The sequence below is a fragment of the Ranitomeya imitator genome, chromosome 2 (genome assembly GCF_032444005.1).
Source record: "Ranitomeya imitator isolate aRanImi1 chromosome 2, aRanImi1.pri, whole genome shotgun sequence".
NCBI lineage: Eukaryota > Metazoa > Chordata > Amphibia > Anura > Dendrobatidae > Ranitomeya > Ranitomeya imitator.
This window is the reverse complement of record NC_091283.1, coordinates 479,255,060-479,275,881: the sequence shown is the minus strand read 5'-3', so window position 1 is coordinate 479,275,881 and position 20,822 is coordinate 479,255,060. Positions and strand designations below refer to the sequence as shown.

General features: G+C 41.6%; 1 protein-coding gene across 1 annotated transcript; it reads left to right on the top strand.

Moving 5' to 3' along the window:
• Positions 1-7,107: 7,107 nt before the first annotated feature.
• On the top strand, positions 7,108-17,918 carry WNT3 (Wnt family member 3). Its single transcript, XM_069755680.1, has 4 exons — positions 7,108-7,330; positions 14,658-14,899; positions 16,491-16,756; positions 17,439-17,918. The coding sequence occupies exons 1-4, from the start codon at positions 7,128-7,130 to the stop codon at positions 17,916-17,918; spliced, it is 1,191 nt and encodes a 396-aa protein (XP_069611781.1). The 5' UTR covers positions 7,108-7,127.
• The last annotated feature ends 2,904 nt before the right edge of the window (positions 17,919-20,822 follow it).

Below are 20,822 nucleotides of genomic sequence, written 5' to 3'. Positions count from 1 at the left end.
AACTTGAATAAATCTGGTATCGCTGTAATCGCACCGACCCGAAGAATAAAGTCGCCTAATCACTTATACCGCACGAGGAATGGCGTAAAAAATAAATCTAATTCTTCACATGCTGTTGATTTTTTTAATTCTGCGTCCCAAAGATCGCAGTAAGGCTCGGTTCACATTTATCCTGCGCTCTGCGCTGAGCGCTTGTATTGGGGTTTCCATGTAAATCTCTGAAGTACGTGATTCAGATGGAACCTCTGACGGAAGATTCCCTATAATGAGGCAGATGGGGGCACTGTGGACTGTCTGACCTGTGATCCAGTTGTGTCTGTCTTTTTAGGATTGCATAAAAGTGCCGTTCGCCACAGTTTTGTGCACTTCTGGAAAGAAGGATACCGCTGAACAGAGGCCAGACAGAGTCCAGATTAACTCTGCTGCCTCATTATAGTGAATGGATCCCTCGGGGGTTTCATCTGAATCACGTCACTCAGAGATTTAGATGGAAACTTCAAAGTAAGTGGTCAGTATAGAGCGCCAGATAAATGCAATCAGAAATGTTATGTAAAATGTTCTCAATAAAATCTTCAACTCAATCCACAAAAAAGCAAGTACTCACTCAGGACTGTCATCTGTTAACAGAAATATAGGAGCTTCCACGTTACAGGTAGCACAAAGGCTCTGGAAATGCTAAATGGCTCCTCGCCCCCCAAAAGAAATTCAGTAAATTCTCCTCCCCTAAATCCAAATGCCCCCCTCTCTTCTGAGTCCCTGAGTGCCTAAACCATATTTAGGATCCACATGTTTGACATTTCTGTAGTGATGAGAGCCTGCCTAACTTACGGGTGTGTGTCACCAGAAGCATGAGCTGGGCACAATGTATTGGTCACTACAGCGTACTTGTCACTACAGCGTACTGGTCACTACAATGTACTGGTCACTACAACGGCAGTTTGCAATTTTCACTCTGCTATATCCACTGCTGCTTGTTTCTGGAAAATGCCCATGGAGTCAAAATCGTCAATACACCTGTGGATAAATTCCCAAAAGGTTATAATTTCCAAAATGGGGTCACTTAAGGGGGGATTCTGCTCTTCTAGCACTTAGGGGCTCTGTATGGAGTCCGCAAACTATTCTAGGAAAATCTGCGTTCCAGGAGGCAAATCACGCCCAGTCCATCTAGAGTCTCTCCGTATGGCTAAGTAAAACTGTAAAGCCACACATGGGGTATTGCCACGTTCAGTAGAAATTGTCGGACAAATTCTGGTGCCATTTTTTACTCATTTCCCAGTGTGAAAATGTAAAACTTGGTGGTAAAAATGTAAATGTAAATGTACGTGCGCCCGTACTACTGGACCTATTAACCCCTTAAAGGTACATATCCATTTTACTGTGCAAACAATTTTGTTTTTTATCACATTCACTTATTCACTTTATGTTTTTTAGAGAGTGCTGATCTATTTTGGGGCCATTGGACCTCCACTTTATATTGCATTGTTGATTGGTTATCTGGCACTGTGCACTTTTTGAGGCTATAGATTTATTTAGTCCTCACTCTCCTATATTTGGAATTTATTCCCTTTCTATTACACATTTTTTTTACCTTTCCCCTCCCCCACCTTCCGCTTTTAACACAGCATATGGATTTTTATGAATTATATTGTATTTATTTTACCTTTAGGGGTCTTTAAATTCTTTGCCTATACATATATATATATATATATATATATATATATATATAATTGGCACGTTTTTTGGTCCAGCATATACGTGCGCATTTTGTGTATTTATATAAATTATTTTATCATTTTTTCTTGTGGATTGTTGCTTACCATATTTCATTATAATAAAATTTTATTTATAATATCACCTATCTTCTTGCCTGGGTCCCTTGTTCATCCGTTGCTCTGAATTTGTTGTTATATACACACGTTGAATGGGTTCCACTTCTTTCTTTTGCTCTCATTGGCACGATAGGATATACACATATACATATATATATATATATATATATATATATATATATATATTTATGTATAGATTTCTATATAGTATAAGTGATTCATATCTGTGCCTCTTTGAGTGTTCTCTTCCCTTCTGAGCTTTGCATTGTGCCTCAACAGTAGTTTTCGATGACATATGGGGTATCGATAAACTCAGGAGAAATTGCACAACAAATTTTGGTCTCCATTTTCTCCTGTTATCTTTGTGAAAATACAAAACTTGGAGCTAAAAAAATTTTTGTGGGAAAAATTTGATTTTTTTTCATTTTCACAGCTTAACATTATAAACTTCTGTGAAGAACCTGGGGGTTCAAGGTGCTCAATACACATCTAGATAAGTTCCCAAAAGGGTCTTTCCACTGTTTAGGCCCATCAGGGGCTCTCCAAACGCGACATCGCATCCGCTAATTTTTTCAGTAAATTTTACATTGAAAAAGTCAAATGGCTCTCCTTCCCTTCTGAGCCCTGCCGTGCAATCCAAACAGTTGTTTTCCTCCACATATTGGGTATCTGTGCACTCAGGAGAAATTGAACAACAAATAGTTTAGAGCAATTTCTCCTTTTACCCTTATGAAAATGCAAAATTTGGATCTAAAAAAGATTTATCTTGGAAAAAAATTTTTTATATTTTTTTATTTTTACGGCTCTACGTTATAAACTTTTGTGAAGCACCTGTGGGTTCAAGGTGCTACATCAAATAAGTTCCCTAAGGCTAGGGTCACATTGCGTTAGTGCAATCCGTTTAGCGCTAGCGCTAGCGGATTGCGCTAACGCAATGTTTTTAAAGGGTCGCGTTTCGGGGTCGCGTTAACGTCCCCGCTCTCGCAGATCCCCGATCTGCGAGAGCGGGGAACGGACCTCGGGCGCGCCGCGGACGCTGCAAGCAGCGTCCGAGGCGCGCTACAAAAGACCGGCGCGTCGCTAGCGCGTGCCGAAAATGACACGCGCTAGCAATGCGCTGGTACATTGCGGGCAATGGGAGCGCTAACGGACGCGTTGCATGGCGTTAATTTCGCTGTGCAACGCTGTCCGTTAGTGCTCTGACCAAAACGCAATGTGACCCCAGCCTAAGGGGTCTAATTTCCAAAATGTTGTCCCTTGTTGGTGGTTTCCACTATTTAGGCACTTCAGGGGCTCTCCAAACGTGACATGGCAACCGCTAATTATTCCAGCAAATTTTACATTCAAAAAGTGATCTGGAGCTATCTCCCTTCCCTTCCGAGCCCTACCGTGTGCCCAAACAGTAGATGTTCCCCTCATATGGGGTATCGGCATGCTCAGGATAAATTGCACAACAAATTGTATAGGGCAATTTCTTCTTTTACCCTTAAGAAAATGCAAAATTTGGAGCTAAAAAAGATTTATCTGGGAAAAATTTGATTTTTTTTTTATTTTCACAGCTCTACGTTACAAATAGTGATGAGCGAATATACTCGTTACTCGAGATTTCCCGAGCTCGGAGATTTCGTTTTCTTCGCCGCAGCTGAATGATTTACATCTGTTAGCCAGCATAAGCACATGTGGGGGTTGCCTGGTTGCTAGGGAATCCCCACATGTACTTATGTTGGCTAACAGATGTAAATCATTCAGCTGCGGCGATGAAAACTAAATCTCCGAGCACGAAAAAATACTCGAAAGACACCCGAGCATGCTCGGGAAATCTAAAGCAGCGAGTATATTCGCTCATCACTAGTTATAAACTTTTGTGAAGCACCTTTGGGTTCAAGGTACTACATCAAATAAGTTCCTTAAGGGGTCTAGTTTCCAAAATGTTGTCTCTTGTTGGTTGTTTCCACTGTTTAGGCACTTCAGGGGCTCTCCAAAGGTGACACAGCATCCGCAAATTATTCCTGCAAATTTTATATTCAAAAAGTGATCTTGAGCTCCTTCCCTTCCGAGCCCTGCCGTGTGCCCAAACAGTAGATTTTCCCCACATATGGGGTATCAGCATGCTCAGGATAAACTGCACAACAAATTGTATGGTCCATTTTCTCATGTTACCTTTGGGAAAGTAAAAAAACCTTAGGTTTAAAGGAACATTTTTGTGAAAGAAAAGTAAATGTTTGTTTTCCTTCCATATTCCAAAAATTCCTGTGAAGCACCTGTTAATAAACTTCTTGAATGTGGTTTTGAGCACCTTGAGGGGTGCAGTTTTTAGAATGGTGTCACTTTTGGGTATTTTCTGTCATATAGGCCCCTCAAAGTCACTTCAAGTGTCCGGTGTTCCCTAAAAAAAATGGTTTTGCAAAATTTGTTGTAAAAATGAGAAATCGCTGGTCAAATTTTAACCCTTATAACTTCCTAACAAAAAAAACTGTTTCCAAAATTCTGCTAATGTAAAGTAGACATGTGAGAAATGTTGTTTATTAACTATTTCGTGCTATATGACTCTCTTATTTAAGCGCACAAAAATTAAAAGTTTGAAAATTGTGAAATTTTCGCCAAATTTCAGATATTTTCAGATATTTTCCCAAATAAACACAAGTCATCTCAAATAAATGTTACCACTAACATGAAGTTCAATATGCCAACAGAAAACAGTCTCAGAATCAGTGAGATCCATTGAAGCGTTACAAGAGTTATTACCTCATAAAATGACACTGGTCAGAATTGTAATAATTGGCCTGGTCAGGAAGGTGAAAACAGGCTTCAGGGCGAAGGGGTTAACTTCAATAATTATTGCACTTTGTATTTAACTCCTGAAAAGCAGGTAAACGGAAGCAGTGACACAGACGCACAGAGCAAGGGTTAAACAATTATTCACTTTATCTAAACAGGAATAACGTCCTCCCAGGGAGAAAACAAAGGGAAATACAGTTAAAGGGCTGAGGGTTAAACAGGGTGACAGTTATTCAGAGTAGCATTGTATCAGTTTCATTTATCGTGACTCGGTCGCCCGTTTCACTCTCAGAGTCCGATGGCTGTTTGGCTGCCGGCTGAGGCCGATGCTGAGTCTTTGGGTTTCCCCCGCCTAACAAATGTTCCTACTTCTGGTGGTAGCGGGCGGTCACCGGTTGTGCCAGCTGAGCCCCTAGTCCATTATGCTGCTCCAGCAGCCAGGAGTCTTTTACCACAATCTCCTGCTCGGTGTGCTCTGCAATTGGGAGTCCTGCACAACCCTCTCCCGTTCGGCGTGCTCTGCAATTGGGAGTTCTGCACAACCCTCTCCCGTTCGGCGTGCTCTGTAATTGGGAATTCTGCACAGCACTCTCCCACTCGGTCTGCCCCCGACCCTTATCGCTGCCGCGCGGCCTATTGCTGATCGCGGCACGGCACATGTCGTCACTCACTCACTCAGCACTCCGGCAGGAAGCCCCTCTCTGTTCCAGTATAAGGAGCTGGCAGGGACCCTCGGTTGCTCCCTCTCTCCTCCCCTGTATGTGGTCATTAATCTGTATTGTCCTGCGATGTTTACTATATGTGTTCATGTATGTGCTGTGTTTGATTTGTCCTAATGCTCAGTTATTGTACCATATAATGTATGTAGCTTAGGAATGGGGTTAATTGAGGAGGCTGGGCTAGCAGCTTCCAAGCAGACAGGAAGTCCCTGTCAGCAGGTCAGAGCCCGGCCAGGCTTGGCCATGGCAAGTTGTGCTCCCGTTAGGAGTGTGCTATACTTCCAGAGGGGAACAGAGCTACCAATGGACTTTCGGGCAGCAGGAACAGGCACAAGGACTGTGAGAGTGCCCTCACAAGAGACTTTTTTGCTCCTGGCAGCCAACTGGGAGCCATTGCCTTCGCTGCTGCAGCTGTTGCTGTGAATAGGGACAGTTCAGGGATTGTTACCTTTCTTGTCTATCTCACCTTCATTAAATTAGTTGCCACTCTTGGGCCCTAAAGAGTGTGACGGGTGGTGCATCCGTTCCAGCATGGAGAGCAGCTGTACTTCTGAGTTAACCCACTGTGACTCGGGGCTGGAACTAGAACTGTCTGTTCATGTGCAGGGGGCCGGTGTGCTCACTGACTGTCACCTAGTGAACTCGCCCAAGACTACCACCCCATGCCACCTTGTTACACCCATACAAACCTCCTTATATTATCCTGATTCACCACGCCCCCTCTCTGCAGGTCATGCAGTGATGGGTCATTCGCGAATTATCTGAGACAAAGAGCCGGCTCCCTGCTGTGAACGATGTGAGAGCTACTGAATTCTCTGACTGGCTCTCACGGGGAGTAAAATTCCAGGTTTCGGAGGATGCAACTCCGCCCACCTGACCCAAACCCTGCCCATTCATCAACGTAATTGGCTGACTGCAAGTAGGTGGGGTTTCGGCCATTGGTGGGCGGAGTTTCAGCCATATTGACATCACCTTAAATATGTGTTCACCTCTGATAAGATATAATACAAAGTGTCTTATAGTCACTTGTACTACTGATTTACCAATTTAAGGAGCTCTGAAATGGCAGTGGCCAGGGTCACACAACTGTATTTCTCTCATCCGAGAAATCGGTCTGATTATGCTAATCGCACTCTGATCAGACTCTGATGAGAATCTGATCAGAGAATGTGATCGGAGCGTTTGGCTCATTCCGACATACGTCTCTGGTAGCTGAACTGTAACAAGCCATGTCCCTGTGTGATTATCACATGACGTGGACAGAGTTTTAGTCTCTGGAAATAACCAAAAACAGGTTTCCATTTATTGGCAGCAAGCAGTGATCTTGGGAATTTGTGCACAAAGTATCATTTATCATTATATTATTAGACAATTCTTATTTTAGAAAGCAGAAATGAGCATGTCGGCACAAATTACAAGTCTTAATAAGCCCAATTTATTCTAGGAGTTGTAATAAAGTTGGAGATGACTGGTACAGAGTCTGGTACAAGTCTCAGGGCTGAAGGTGAAGGGGCAAACTAGGGCTAGCAATACCCATATAACCGAAAACTAGTGCACCTCATCTGTCAGCAGTATGGTGGTGCACACAATGGCAGTGCAGGGGGCACAGTGTGTACAGACCCCTAGATCATACAGACACAAGGGAAGATGATGAGTAGGAGGCTGCATAGATGAGCCTTGCTGGGGAGGGGTCAGCTGAATTTAGGGAGGATTCTCTTACCTTGTCTCATGGCTCTGGGATTGGTTGTCTGGTGACATCCAGCTTTCCTCTTCTTGTCATGATCAGGGGGCAGAGTATAAAATGCCCAGCACCTCTTGTCCCCCCAAACAGGCACCCAGCAAGAGGACAAACCCAGCTTCTCATGGGATGCTCCTCACTTTCCCACCAAGGTCTCCTGACTTCCCCATCACCTCCATCATTCCCCCCATGGACGGGCTCCATACACTGCACTTCCTCTGGCTCTTCTCCGCTGCCCCCGTCCTGGCAGGTTACCCTATTTGGTGGTAAGAGTTTATTGTCTGCCTTTATTTTATTACCTATTATCTCTATGCGGCACTTGGTATAGTCTACTTGGCAGAGATGAGTTTGTCATTTAGCACAACTCATGATGATATCACAGTACCCTATGAGCAGCGTAGGAAATCCTCTTGTGTTATCTGAATCTGGACGTGATCATGATGGCGGCTACATGGCACACTCAGCTCTGCTACATCTGCACTGTAGGAATCGATGCCTAGTGTCTGGCATGTCTGCTGCTGAATATACTGAAATACTACTTCGCTTGTAGTATTTTAGCTTTTTCTTAGGATTAAACCAGTTACGCAACTCAGACATTTTAATAAAATATCCCAGTGCAAAAATATACACGCCCCAATATATAAAGAAAAAATGGCGAAATAGTGTTTGATGGATCAGAGATCATGGAGCCAATGTAATACATGTAAAAAGAGAATTGTGCGCCCCAATGATAGGTCTATGTGCATAGTATTCACCGGCTTTCATTTTATCTTCCTACAGGGCGTGCGTATTTTGTACAGAATTATATATTACATATGATTAAATGGTAATAAAACGTGTTATTTCAGGGCGGAATATAAAACTTCATGGTTCTGCCCCAATTACAACTCGTGTAGGAACGCTGCTGGGATTACTGTAATCCTCATACAAATCTATTCATCAGATTTTGTATTTCTCCGGGATTATAGTAAAAATAAAAATGATGTTATGTATCACATCAAAGGAATTAAATTGTGTGCTGAAAAGTAACTTTCTGAGAATCTGTAGCAACTGTGAATGTGGCGGTGAAGCAGACCCCAAATATTGCCATAGACCCCCATTAACCCGACAAAGGCCAGAAGAGTGTAATTTGGGTTGGTATACGTCAGTATACTTTTCACTTTATATTAGGGCACTTGACTATGTAAAGGCACCCTGAATACATACACTGGCGTAGAGGAGACTTTAATTAGAGGTCTACGTCAAGAATATCTCCGGCATATATCTGTAATGGAAAGGTCACAGTGTGAACAGAGCAGCATTTTGATCATTTTCAGGATCCTTTTGCTGTCAGTGAATGGAACTATTTTTATACAGGTGCTAAAAAATTATACAGACCCAATATTAACAACTGAGGATTGTTTGAGTTGAATAACATGGTACATTGTAAGAAAAAAGGAGGAGATTTGTGTTGCCTGGCTTGGTCGGGACTGTTTTGGCATCTTGATATAAACCTTGAATTTTCTCATTCACTAACTGCATAGATTTGATTAAGTCAATTCTTGATATATATATTTTGTGTCTTCAAAGTTTGCAATTCACCTGACCCTAAAAATGTCCCAGACGCTCTCCAGATGTGAAAAGTGTCAGGAAAAGTGGGCCTGATTTTCAGAAAGTGGGCCTGGTCTCAAAGTTTAGAACATGTCCCCACTATAATCTATGGAGCTGTTCACATGTCCGAGCTTGTTTTGCAGACCATGCGTCCACCCAAAACCTAAAAAAAATATCCGTTCTTGATCCGCGTCTTGGATCAAAATTACCCATACAAGTCTATGGGTCTCTGAAAATCATGGCCAGCACATGGATGCCATCAGTATGCAGTGAGTGATTGACATTGTGCAATGGATCAAAGAAGTTTGTCATTTATTTATTTAAGTCACTGATGGTAAAAACTGACACCATGCCCAAAGTCGGATGAAAATCGGAATTTTTTTTTGCGTGACAATGAGGCATAAACACAATTACGTAATCTGGCTTCACACAGTTTTGTTTTCTCATACATGCAAAACATACCTTTTTTATTGTGCTGGATCCATTTTGGGCCTGTGCATTAGTTATTATAATACATGTGTCATCTGTTTTAGGAAATGGAAAAAAACAAAAACCTAAAATAAAAGCTTGTCCTATCAAGAACCCGGTGAGAAACCGAGAGCAGTGGGATGTCACATAGATGGCACCTGAGTGCTTTTTTTTTTTTTACAGACACATTCACTTAAATGGGCGACAACATGGGTCATAGTAGGACAGTTCCTCCTTTTTTTTCTTGGCGGACAGTCGGTCATCTATCTTGTAATACAAGGATAACACATATGTGAATGAACCCTCAGAAAAAAGCTAGAAAATGGCACAAATTTTCTGAGCTTTAAAGACATATTATGGGGGTGCGATTTTTAATAAAACTGGTGAAAATCTCTACTCAAAATTAGTAATTCTATACCCCTTGAAATACATATAGATGTAACGCAGCTGAAATTGTTCAAAAGTGGAAGCCAAAACAGGACCGATAGTAATTTCATTTCTATAGCGCCAACATATTCCGCGGCACTTTACAATTAAACGGGGACGTGTACAGACAATAAAGACATTACAAATAAATAAAAGATATATCACACAAGTCACCTGCGTAATGATGGAACTGGTGATTCCGGCTGAAAAAGTGTTCACTTTGCTGGAAAATGGTTAAACCAATAGATGGGAGAGATTATGATGCATCATTTACGTCATACATTCGAAAAATAGAATAAATAAGGAGTGAATTTTGCCTAAATGCTCCTTGCTGAGTCTGCACCTTACAAACCCATGAATGGCCGGCCACGTTAGACATGATGAGAGCTTGCCTAGCAATGCTTCACTATGTCTCCTAGGAATCTCCACTATATGATGTCTATATGGGATATATTAATAGTTATTTTAATAAGACATCCTCTCCCCTTTTGTTGGCGCCATATTAAAGATCAGATGTTGTTTTAGAAACTCTGAACATATTTAAATCAATGTATATAATCAGTGATTAATGCTTTGCATTAAATTCCTCGCTGATCAATAAAGAAGATTGATCCCAGTCAGAATGAAGGTGAGTGGAGCTAAGCTGCAGTACCAGGCGGTACCATGCAAACAAACAAGGCGCTGTTCCGAAGTTCAGAATAATATTACTACTGGCTAGTGGCATAACAATAGTGGGTGAAGGGGGTTCCAGAAAATCACCCTTGAGCCCTGAGGCCGAGCCTATATGAAAGGCCAATAATATTAAAGGCCTGTGAAAGTTGGGGGCCGTGTTGGATATTTGGCATTTAAGCTCCCGAATGTCTCCTTACTCAACTGCTACTGGGAAACCCATTAATGAAGATTAAAACCACTAGATCATCACCTTATCATGCGCCCAATACCTCTTATGACTTTAAAGAAGCCTTCCTCCCATCAAAGTTTTCATCCTCTTAACATATTGCAATCATCATCATATTATATAGCACTGTGTACTTACAATTGCTCATTTTGCGTTTCCACCTAGTTAAATCTTCTCTTTTCTCTGCTCTATGTGGAAACAGGAAGTTTCTTGTCCCTGCATTTATCTCCCCCTCTGCAACTCCTGACCCAGATGCTACCTTCTCCCCCTTCCAGTGACTTTTGCAGTGACTCATGACTCACGCAGGGAAAATTGACCTCTTATTTCTACACAGAGCTTAGAAGGATTCAGCTAGTCAGTTTTTACCGGTGTCATAGACACATAGTTTTATAGACCTAATGGAAAAGAGAAGAATTAACATTAACTGGGTAGAAAGGCAAAATGAGCAATTGTAACTACACTGCTATATAATATGATGACTGCAATATTTTAAGAGGATAAAAACTTTGATGGGACTTCTTTAATGTGAGTAGAGCCTAGATGCAGGATGTGAGATACCAAATCTCCAGTAGCACTATGCAGGGAAGTAAGAGATGGCTGCGGTACTGCTGTGTGGTCTGTGATCCCCTCATTTCCAGCAGTCAGACCCATACCTATAACCCATAAGGAACTGGATTTGTAAGAAGAGCATACTCTTGTCAGACATCTGGATTGCGTTGAAGACTTGACACACCTTATTTTCACTTGTATTGAGAAACACAATTGAATATACTTTCTAATGCTAGGCAAAAAACCCAAACAAACAGTTTTTACAATTTAGTTTTTTGTACACTGTTAATCTATTGTAGATATACAACTGTAAATCTAGGCTATATAGATTAGGAGCGCACATCAAAAGGAGTTTGAGCAGAAGCTTACTTGTACTGAATTGACATGCCTCAATGAGAATTAGAGTTCATGCTGACGGTGATACTATGACTGTTCTGTACAGCACCGTAATAGGGTTGGCATAGAGGTGCATGAGGTCTCGACTGTGTTTCCAGTTATTGTACCTCTGTATGAATCCAATAGAGATAAAGAGAAAATTGCGGCATGATCCTTCAGACTCCATATGTATTTCAGTACTAGTCAGTCCATCTCCGTGTGCATAAGACTGGTGCTACATAGCAACATGTCACGCTGCCAAGTATTGCTAGGTGTTGCTGTTATATTGCAGCACAAAGCAAGTGACTGGGGTCTCATGGGCGACCAGGACAAGCAAGTCGCAGAAAAACCATACCCAGTTGAAAGTTTTGAGACTTCTTAGCAGCACTACCAGAGAGGTCGCATTGTGACCCCACTCACTTGTATTGTGCTGCGGTTTAGCAGCAACGCATTGAAATCTTTGGCCACATGAATTATGTCGCTTCCAAAGTCACCATGTAGCCCCAGCATAAGTCTACGGAAAGCTCAGGAGAGGACAGAAATTTGTGTTGCTTTGGAGGACTGTCTTTATCAATCCATAGTTTTGTGCAAGCGGCAGGTATCCTGCCACTCAGGCTCTTGAGCTGACAGATATCTGTGGTCGTCGCTGGCCCCGCTCAACTCCCAATGCAAAAGGAAACAGAATCTGATTACCACTCTACAATTCCTGATATTCATTTTGAACATATGATCAGCACGGTGGCAGTGGTTAGCACTGCTGCTTTGCAGTGCTGGGTTCAAATCCCACCAAGGATGTCTGCAGTGAGTTTGTATGTTCTCCCCATGTTTGTGTGGGTTTCTTCCAGGTTCTCCGGTTTCCTCCCACACTTCCAAGACAGAATTTTGATTGTGAGCCCCAATGGGAACAGTGATGATAATGTATATAAAAAGTGCTGTGGAGTACGATGGTGCTATATAAGCAAAGCATAATAATGATAGGAATATACTATATTTACATCAGACTAGTCACACCGGAACAAATACTCTACTAGTACTACTACTGTTTTGATTCATGTAACATCTACGACACCACAAAAACAACACAAATATGTGAGAAATACAAATTTCTGCACCATGATAACCAGCAGCATGTTTTTCTGGTTACATAATCACAATTGGCCTTGGTGTCATGACCTGACAAAAGCAAATTCCACCCAACACATCCGGTGAAGCAGCTACTCGCTTATTCATGGCATCTTGTTGATCTCCTTGAGGTGTCTCAGGCTGTGGCGAGGTCTTGTGGACTGGCCGCTCTATAGCCGGTGATGAATGTTTTCCTGGTAGATTATGTAGTCATGGAGGCCTCATAACAATAAAGTTGCAATGTATCTTTCTCACCAATATCTTGAATATTTGGTCAGACTATAAGACATGGCTACCGCACCGACCTGGATGGATGTTATTAACCCGAGAAGGATTACCCCAGCTGCATGAAGTTGGATGGGTTACCAATAGGTAATATCCGGGGCATCCTAATCCTTCTTATTGTTAGAGGATTAAGCTGTGGGATGATCAGTATTGTCTAGCAAGGCTCTGTCTGGTGGGATACACTGAGGATATGGGGGTCTTAAGCCCTATGTAATGAGGTCTCCCTGAGGAACAGGAGAGCAAGATCGCTTATGCATTTAGTATGTCCGGCTCTTAGTATCTAAGAATGGGTTAGATGTACATAAATCCTCAAAATCTCTGAGCTACATTGTTATCCGAAGGTTAGAAATTGTTTCATTTGTGACTTCACGATAAAATCACTCTTGTAGAAGAGTCTAGAAGGAGCTGGAGCACGGAGAATTATGTTGGGACACGAGTATCAACATAAATGAGATTAGAATCACAACTCAGATCGCTTCCTTAATCTCGTTCATTACTTACATTTACCACCATCAAGATGAATTCCAATATGGAAACTGGATATTGCATTCCTCTATTGTGAATCCTATCGGGGACTCTACCGATCACTCATATACTTTTTAACTTCTAGTATTAGGGAATTACCGTATCTCCTAATTCTGGTGAAGATTGGTGCTAGTAGAGCTGAAGTGGTCTACCTCTATGGCATGTATGTGGCCAAACAAAACCTAGGAGCCAGGTAGCCAGGGGTCTGGGCATAAACAACTAATGGCTACCTTTTTTCTTTTGAAGTGTATGAAAATAAACTTTAGTGCAATCTGCCATTATAGTGACATGAAGTCGCCACATTTTGGAACTCGGTGAGGGTTTATATTTCACAGTAGCCCTAACCTGAATATATCTTGTGCACTGGTAATAAGAAAGTTATCAAAATTAGGTTGATTTTTAAAGGTCCTCTGGAATCTTAGAATTGATTGACTTCTGTGAGAAACAGCGCCACTTTTTCCTTGCATCGGTTGTAATAAATCTGTATTGAGTCTTCATGAAAATTGACACCAGGTGATAACAGAGGAATACTATCATTATACTGAGAATATTCCACAGTAAAGCCTCATTCAGATGTGCATTTGTCACATACCTGTTCTATCCATGTTTTTCACAGATAGGACATGTACGTACCCATAAAAGTCTATGTAGCTGATGACACGTCCATGTTCTTTTGCAGACAGAGCAATCATCAAAAGATAATCGAGACATGTCTGTTTTCCTATACTAGATATGGATCAATCAAAGCAATTCAAATCATTGGGTCCATGAAAAAAAAACAGCATGCGGATGACATTTGTGTGTCATTCAATACAGTTTTTCATTGAGTATTAGAAGCTTGGATTTTTTTTTTTCATTTTTGCATACAAAAAAACCCCCAGATACTGTTGGTAAGGTGGACTGTCCAAAATTGAATGAAAATTTAATCCATCTCACTGATGAAAAATGATCCATTTTGTCTTGTATGCCCAAGGCTTCTTTCAGATGTCTGTGATCATAGGTCTGATCTTGGATCGCAGTGCACAGACTGGCTGCACATCTCCGACCCCTAGCCTGACAACTTCGTATATTTCTATGTCGTGTCAGGAGATGTACTTCCAGTCCATGCAGATGGGACCAATGTTCACGGACATGTAAAAGAGCCAAGAATGATCTTAAGATGTTTTGGGGAATATGGGACAATGCATGAAATTTAGCATGATAAAATACTGCAGCCTCGCCGAGAGCGACCAATCAGATGGCAGCTATCAACTTTCCAATAGCATATAGTAAATGAGAGCTGCGATCAGATTGATGAGTTATAACATGATCTTTCTCCATACACAGTAAATTTTCTCATACTTTTCCAACCGCAGGTCCCTAGCCCTGGGTCAGCATTACAGCTCTCTTGGATCACAGCCCATTCTGTGTGGATCTATACCAGGTCTGGTGCCTAAGCAAATACGATTCTGTCGAAATTACATTGAAATCATGCCTAGTGTGGCAGAAGGAGTGAAATTGGGGATCCAGGAATGCCAACATCAATTCAGGGGCAGGAGATGGAACTGTACCACCATTCATGACAGCCTCGCCATCTTTGGACCAGTGCTCGATAAAGGTATAAACTGAGCATTGTTTGGTGACCCACACTTAAATACTTCATGACAGTGATTATACCTAGATATATAGCAATGTCAGCAAAGCATTCTAGATGAATAGTGATCTCCATTATAGTTGTATATAATACAGAGGAATGGCTATAGATAGACCATGTATTATCTCCATACCGCCTAATGCCATACACATATTTAGAGAGGAGCAAATCAATTTGATGCACATTGAATTTGTGTCGTATTTTTGGCAATTTGCTGAACCCTCACAAATTGAAGAATTTGCAATTCACTTCACATGAATCGTCAAAAATAGCCAACAAAATTTTACACATTGAAGATAACGTCAACCGCAACTGGCTCAAATGACCTCAAGGGGACACTTGGGCTTCCCCATTATACATTCCGGCTATCACATGACATGGTATAGCACAGCCTATCAGAAGGGAGTATCATAGCCTGTGGAGGGCTCATGTGGCATAACAATGTCATGTGAGCCTTGGGAACGACATTTGTATGGAAAGGAAGTATAGGGTATTTTTATTTTACAAGGAGGAATATAGTATTTCTCAAGGTGTCGTCCACTACTACGCCTAGTATAAGGTAGTAGTTGAGAAGTTTGTGTACATTGTATTTATTTTGCTCCCTCTCATTTGGTGGATCATGCGGGGAGACATAGCCCTGACTTCTATGTTTTGCCTTGACTCCCTTTTTCTGACTGGTTTTTCAATCACCTCAGAGGAGCATAAGAACATATACTGAGACCCATCACATAGGCAGCGAGATGAGCAAGTTCCCAGAGATGACAAGAGCCTACGCAGGTTCTTCTCTCACACAGGCTCCCAGCTCAGTAACACTAAAGTGAATGAGTGAAATGAGCTTAGTGCAGGATGAAAGGGGTTTAAGCCTCCTCCCCACTGTGAGGCTGAGAGGGGCTCTGAGCCCAGCAGGACTCTAGAACTATTCACACGCCCTTTCACTGCTCCCCCCAGACAGAAAGGGGTCTCCACAAGCAGGGGACAGTGCACAGTCTGCACACAGTTGCCTGTTGCTACGAAATGGCAGGGAAATGGCAGTCTGGTCACACACAGGTCCCAGAGACGTCCATCATTATATCTCTAATACACTGTGACACCAGCACACAAAGGGGAATTGAGTGTCTCAGCAGGTAACTGGCTGCACTGGGAAGAGGAGGGAGAAGTTTTTAATAAGGGGCTTAATCCCTCCTCTCCATCATACAGAGATCTGCACTGTGCTCTCCTGTATTCTTCTTGATGCACATCTTTCTCGTATTTGTCCATATACCCATCCTACACACTGGTTCTAGGGTTTTGTGCATTTTAAGCTCTTTTTTGTACTTGGCCATTTATTGCAGCAGAATAAATCAAGTATGTTACTTTGTGCATGGACTTGAGAAGCATTTATAGTAATTTTGTGCCCCTTTACAACAGTGTTACCAATTCCACCATTTCTTTACTAGTCAGTGCCCAATTCCACCAATTGTTGATGCAGAGTTAGTAAATATTCTTCTATAATTAATTATATAATTGTAGTAGAATTCTATATGTGTGTTCCATTGCTATCCTTTGTCTTCTCCAGCCACCCGGGAGTCCGCCTTTGTTCATGCTATCGCTTCAGCCGGTGTGGCCTTTGCTGTGACCCGTTCCTGTGCAGAAGGCAGCTCCACCATCTGTGGGTGTGATTCCCACCATAAAGGCTCATCAGGAGAGGGATGGAAGTGGGGAGGCTGCAGTGAAGACGCAGACTTTGGGGTCCTGGTGTCTCGAGAGTTTGCAGATGCCAGAGAGAATCGTCCAGATGCCAGATCAGCCATGAATAGACATAATAACGAGGCTGGGCGAGCGGTGAGTAAACACAAGTTGAATATGTTGGGAAGAAACAAAAACTAAACTACCAAACTTACACGAGTCAATGATTGACAACGAAGAGAAGATGTGAGTTGTCATAGATAAACCAAATTTGCTTTCTCACATTGATACTTGAAGACCAATAAATAAAGCTGGTACCTGAGCCGATAATGGATGATCATCACAATTCCTTAAGGAAATGTCCATTTGTGCAACCAATTTTTCTTCTTGTGTTTCATGAAATGTTAATAAAAGTAGATTTCTTAATTGTCTTGACTAGATATCTATTGTTGTGTGCCCACAGTTCCTAAGCAGATCTATGGGTTTCCATAATTACCGATAGGTGATGTGAAGTATGTCTCCACGATTAGACTTACCCAGTTAAGTCTAATCGTGGAGACATACTTCATATCACCCATTCACTACTTATTGATACTTTAGCAAGAAGAAAGAGCCAGATGGAATGGGGTTTGCCTGCAGGATAAAACTACACAAAGTCTGTTTAGAGCCTCTAAGCATGGAAACACATAGGTCTACACATGAGCTGTAGCCACAAAAAAAGTAAAACAGATATGTAATCAAGTATTGCTGCCTTACTTGTTAATTTAGATGACTTAAAGCCATACAAATTATGTTTCCCTTTTCAGTAAGTACAGTATTTGTATTTTTCTCCTCATAGACCATCTTGGATCACATGCATCTCAAATGCAAATGTCACGGTCTTTCTGGGAGCTGTGAGGTGAAGACTTGCTGGTGGTCCCAGCCGGATTTCCGAGCTATTGGTGATCATCTAAAAGATAAATATGACAGTGCCTCAGAGATGTCTGTTGAGAAACACAGAGAGTCGCGTGGTTGGGTGGAGACCCTCCGGGCCAAATATTCATTATTTAAACCCCCCACTGAGAGGGACCTTGTGTATTACGAAACTTCCCCTAACTTCTGTGATCCCAACCCAGAGACTGGCTCTTTCGGAACCAGGGGACGTTCCTGCAATCTGACTTCCCATGGGATAGACGGCTGTGACCTGTTATGCTGTGGACGGGGCCACAATACCCGGACAGAAAAACGCAAGGAGAAATGCCACTGCATTTTCCACTGGTGCTGCTATGTGAGCTGCCAGGAGTGTGTGAGGATCTATGATGTCCACACCTGCAAGTGACAGGTACAGGGAGACGAGGCCAAAACACTATACAAAACGCTCTGCTATTAACACGCTTTTCAGTTTGTAAAATCATAGAAACCTCCAATGTTAGATCTTTAAAGAGTCTTATGGCATTATAAAATCATGGCTTCTAAATATGGCGCCACTCTTGATGGATGCGCTGTCTAGTATTGCATCTCATTCCCATTCAAGGAACTGAGCTGCAATATGGACAAGAGGGGCACTTTATTTCCTTACAATCCCAGGGGTGGAGGCAATTCAGTAAAGCTTTTACATCAGAATACTGATGTAAAATTCTTTAAAAAATTGCAAAAGTTTTGCTCATCAGGGAGTTGTGCAAAAATGTAGTGGCTTTTTGCATTTTCACACCAGTTTGAAGCTTTTCCGCCACAATAGGTGAGGCTGGGGAGGGGGTGGGACATTGCGTAGATATGTCCACATGTCAAATTCAAAAAACATGCCAGAGTTTTTTATGACAGAAATATTACTCCAGTACCTGAGCCATTGAGAAGATTCACTGAATTCATTAAGTGGCCTGCACCTCCTAATGAAGTATGATGTGCCATATTCATTAAGACTGTCCTGTAGTAATGCCTGTTGAAGCATATTATAGTGTTGCTAAGTAGAGGCCTACTTATATATTTAGCTAAGGCCTTGTGCACATCTCAGTTTTGTACAGGGCTGCCATAGATGTGTATGAATATTTCATATATTAGGCCAGATTCATCAAGACTGCCATTGGTCACGCCGATCTTGATGGAGAGATGAGCGAAAGTCAGATGCTCCTGATTCATGAAGAGGCATCCGGAGAGTCGGATGAATAACGTGCACGCCAGTCCTACTCCAGTTCCTGCTGGAATAAGAATTGCGGCGTAGCAAACATTGCCGCTTGCCATGAATTAGACCAGTGGTGGTCACCGCGCCCTTGTCCCGCCCCAGCTCTGCACACTTAGTTGGTGCTGGGCAAAAATAGTGTAAGAACACCAAAAGTCACGGAATTTTAATGCAGCCTCAATTTGCACCAAAATTATGTGACTTTTCAAAACTTTTTAAGCCAAAATACTAGCATAAAGGATTTAAGAATTGGACCCATATGGTCTTCTTGTCTGTCAGATTCCGCATCAGATTCAACGAAACGTGAGATTTTCCATCAGCTTTGGTTTCTGGAGAAGAATTGCTCACTTACCTGGAAGTCATCCTAAGAATATTGGTTTAAAACGCATTTTAGAGAATAGTTTTCATAAATAGTTAAAAATCCTAAACGTTAACAAGTGACATTATTTCAATAGTTTTTAAAGATTAGTCCCAAAAACTCTGCAGAAAAAAATAAATCGGCCTGTGTAGTTAGGGACGGCGAATCAACTCCTACTGGTAAAAGAAACACTGAAAAGTTAATGAAAGTATATGACAAGAGTGCTGATTTTAGGTAGGTATAACAATTATTTGTAGTCTGAATATATTGATGACTTATCCATAGGGTCAGACACCCTCACCGATTAGCTGTTACAAGCTCTGCTGGCAGCCGATCTAAACACATGGAACGGAGCTATTCAATGTGTAGTTGCCACTGCCGGGTACTGCAGAGCAGCTCATAGCTTAATGTGCTTACATATTTAAACCGCCAAAGCTTGTAACACCTGATCTTTGTGGGTGCCAAATGTCGAACCCCCATCAATCTGATATTGATGACTAATCCCATGAATAGGTCATCAATATATCCTAACCAGAAAAGCTGTTCTTTTGAATAGGAGATGTACTGTAATGCCTGGGAGTGACCACTACACACTGAATTAGTCTGCGCAGTGCCGATCAGCACATGTGTCTATAAGGGTATGTTCACACTACGTTTTCTGTAGTGTGTTTGGTGGTTCTGATTAAACTCCCTAAAAACAGGAGTCATGCAAAACCCTGAACTGGGCCACAGACCGAATAACAAGAAAGGTCAAGTCCATAGATTGTAATGACAGAAACGGAGTTCAAATGAACTTCATTCGTGTTGTTTTTTCTCTTTGCAGACAGGCACAGAAACATAGCCTGCTGCATTTCTGTGGCAGTATGAACAGATGGACACTTTCAGTCTATGGCCACATTGGGGGTTTTGTCTAAATCTCACTCTAGGGGCATTCAAGTAGAATCGAAAACGCACAGCAGAAAATGCAGTGTGAATAGGGCCTAGCCGGCTGCTGCTTAAGCTTTTCACCGCTGATCAGCAGGATTGTAGAACCCCTGCCTATCTGATGTCGATGACCTATATTCTAACCAGAACAACTATTTAAAAAATATCTTAACCCCTTAGTGACCGAGCCAAATTTTTGATATCTGACCAGTGTCACTTTATGTGGTAATAACTCTGCAACGCTTCAACAAATCCCAGTGATTTTGAGATTGTTTTTTCGTGACACATTATACTTTATGATAATGGTAAATTTTGTTCAACATTTTTTGTGTTTATTTATAAAAAATATCAAAAATTTGAGAAAAATGTTAAAAAATTAGCAATTTTCTAAATTTGAATGATTATCCCTTTAATCCAGATAGTCATACAACAGCAAACCATTAATAAATAACATTTCCCACATGTCTGCTTTACATCAGCACCATTTGTAAAATGTTATTTTATTTTGTTAGCATTTTAGGAGGTTTAAAAATGTAGCAGCAATTTTTCATTTTTTCAAAGAAATTTACAAAATTTTTTTTTTTAGGGACTTATCCATGTTTGAAGTGACTTTAGGGGTCCCATATATTGGGAAACCCACAAACGTGATACCATTTTAAAAACAGCACCCCTAAACATATTGAAAACTGCTGTCAGGTAGTTTATTAACCCTTCAGGTGCTTTACAGGAATTAATGCAAAGTGGTATGACAGAAATGAAAATGTGTATTTTTACCACCTAAGTGT

Coding starts and splice junctions, on each gene's coding strand:
- WNT3 (XM_069755680.1), top strand. CDS start 7,128: ATGCCCAGCACCTCTTGTCCCCCCAAACAGGCACCCAGCAAGAGGACA. Junction 14,900..16,490: donor TGGACCAGTGCTCGATAAAG/GTATAAACTGAG, acceptor TGTCTTCTCCAG/CCACCCGGGAGTCCGCCTTT. Junction 16,757..17,438: donor ATAACGAGGCTGGGCGAGCG/GTGAGTAAACAC, acceptor TTCTCCTCATAG/ACCATCTTGGATCACATGCA.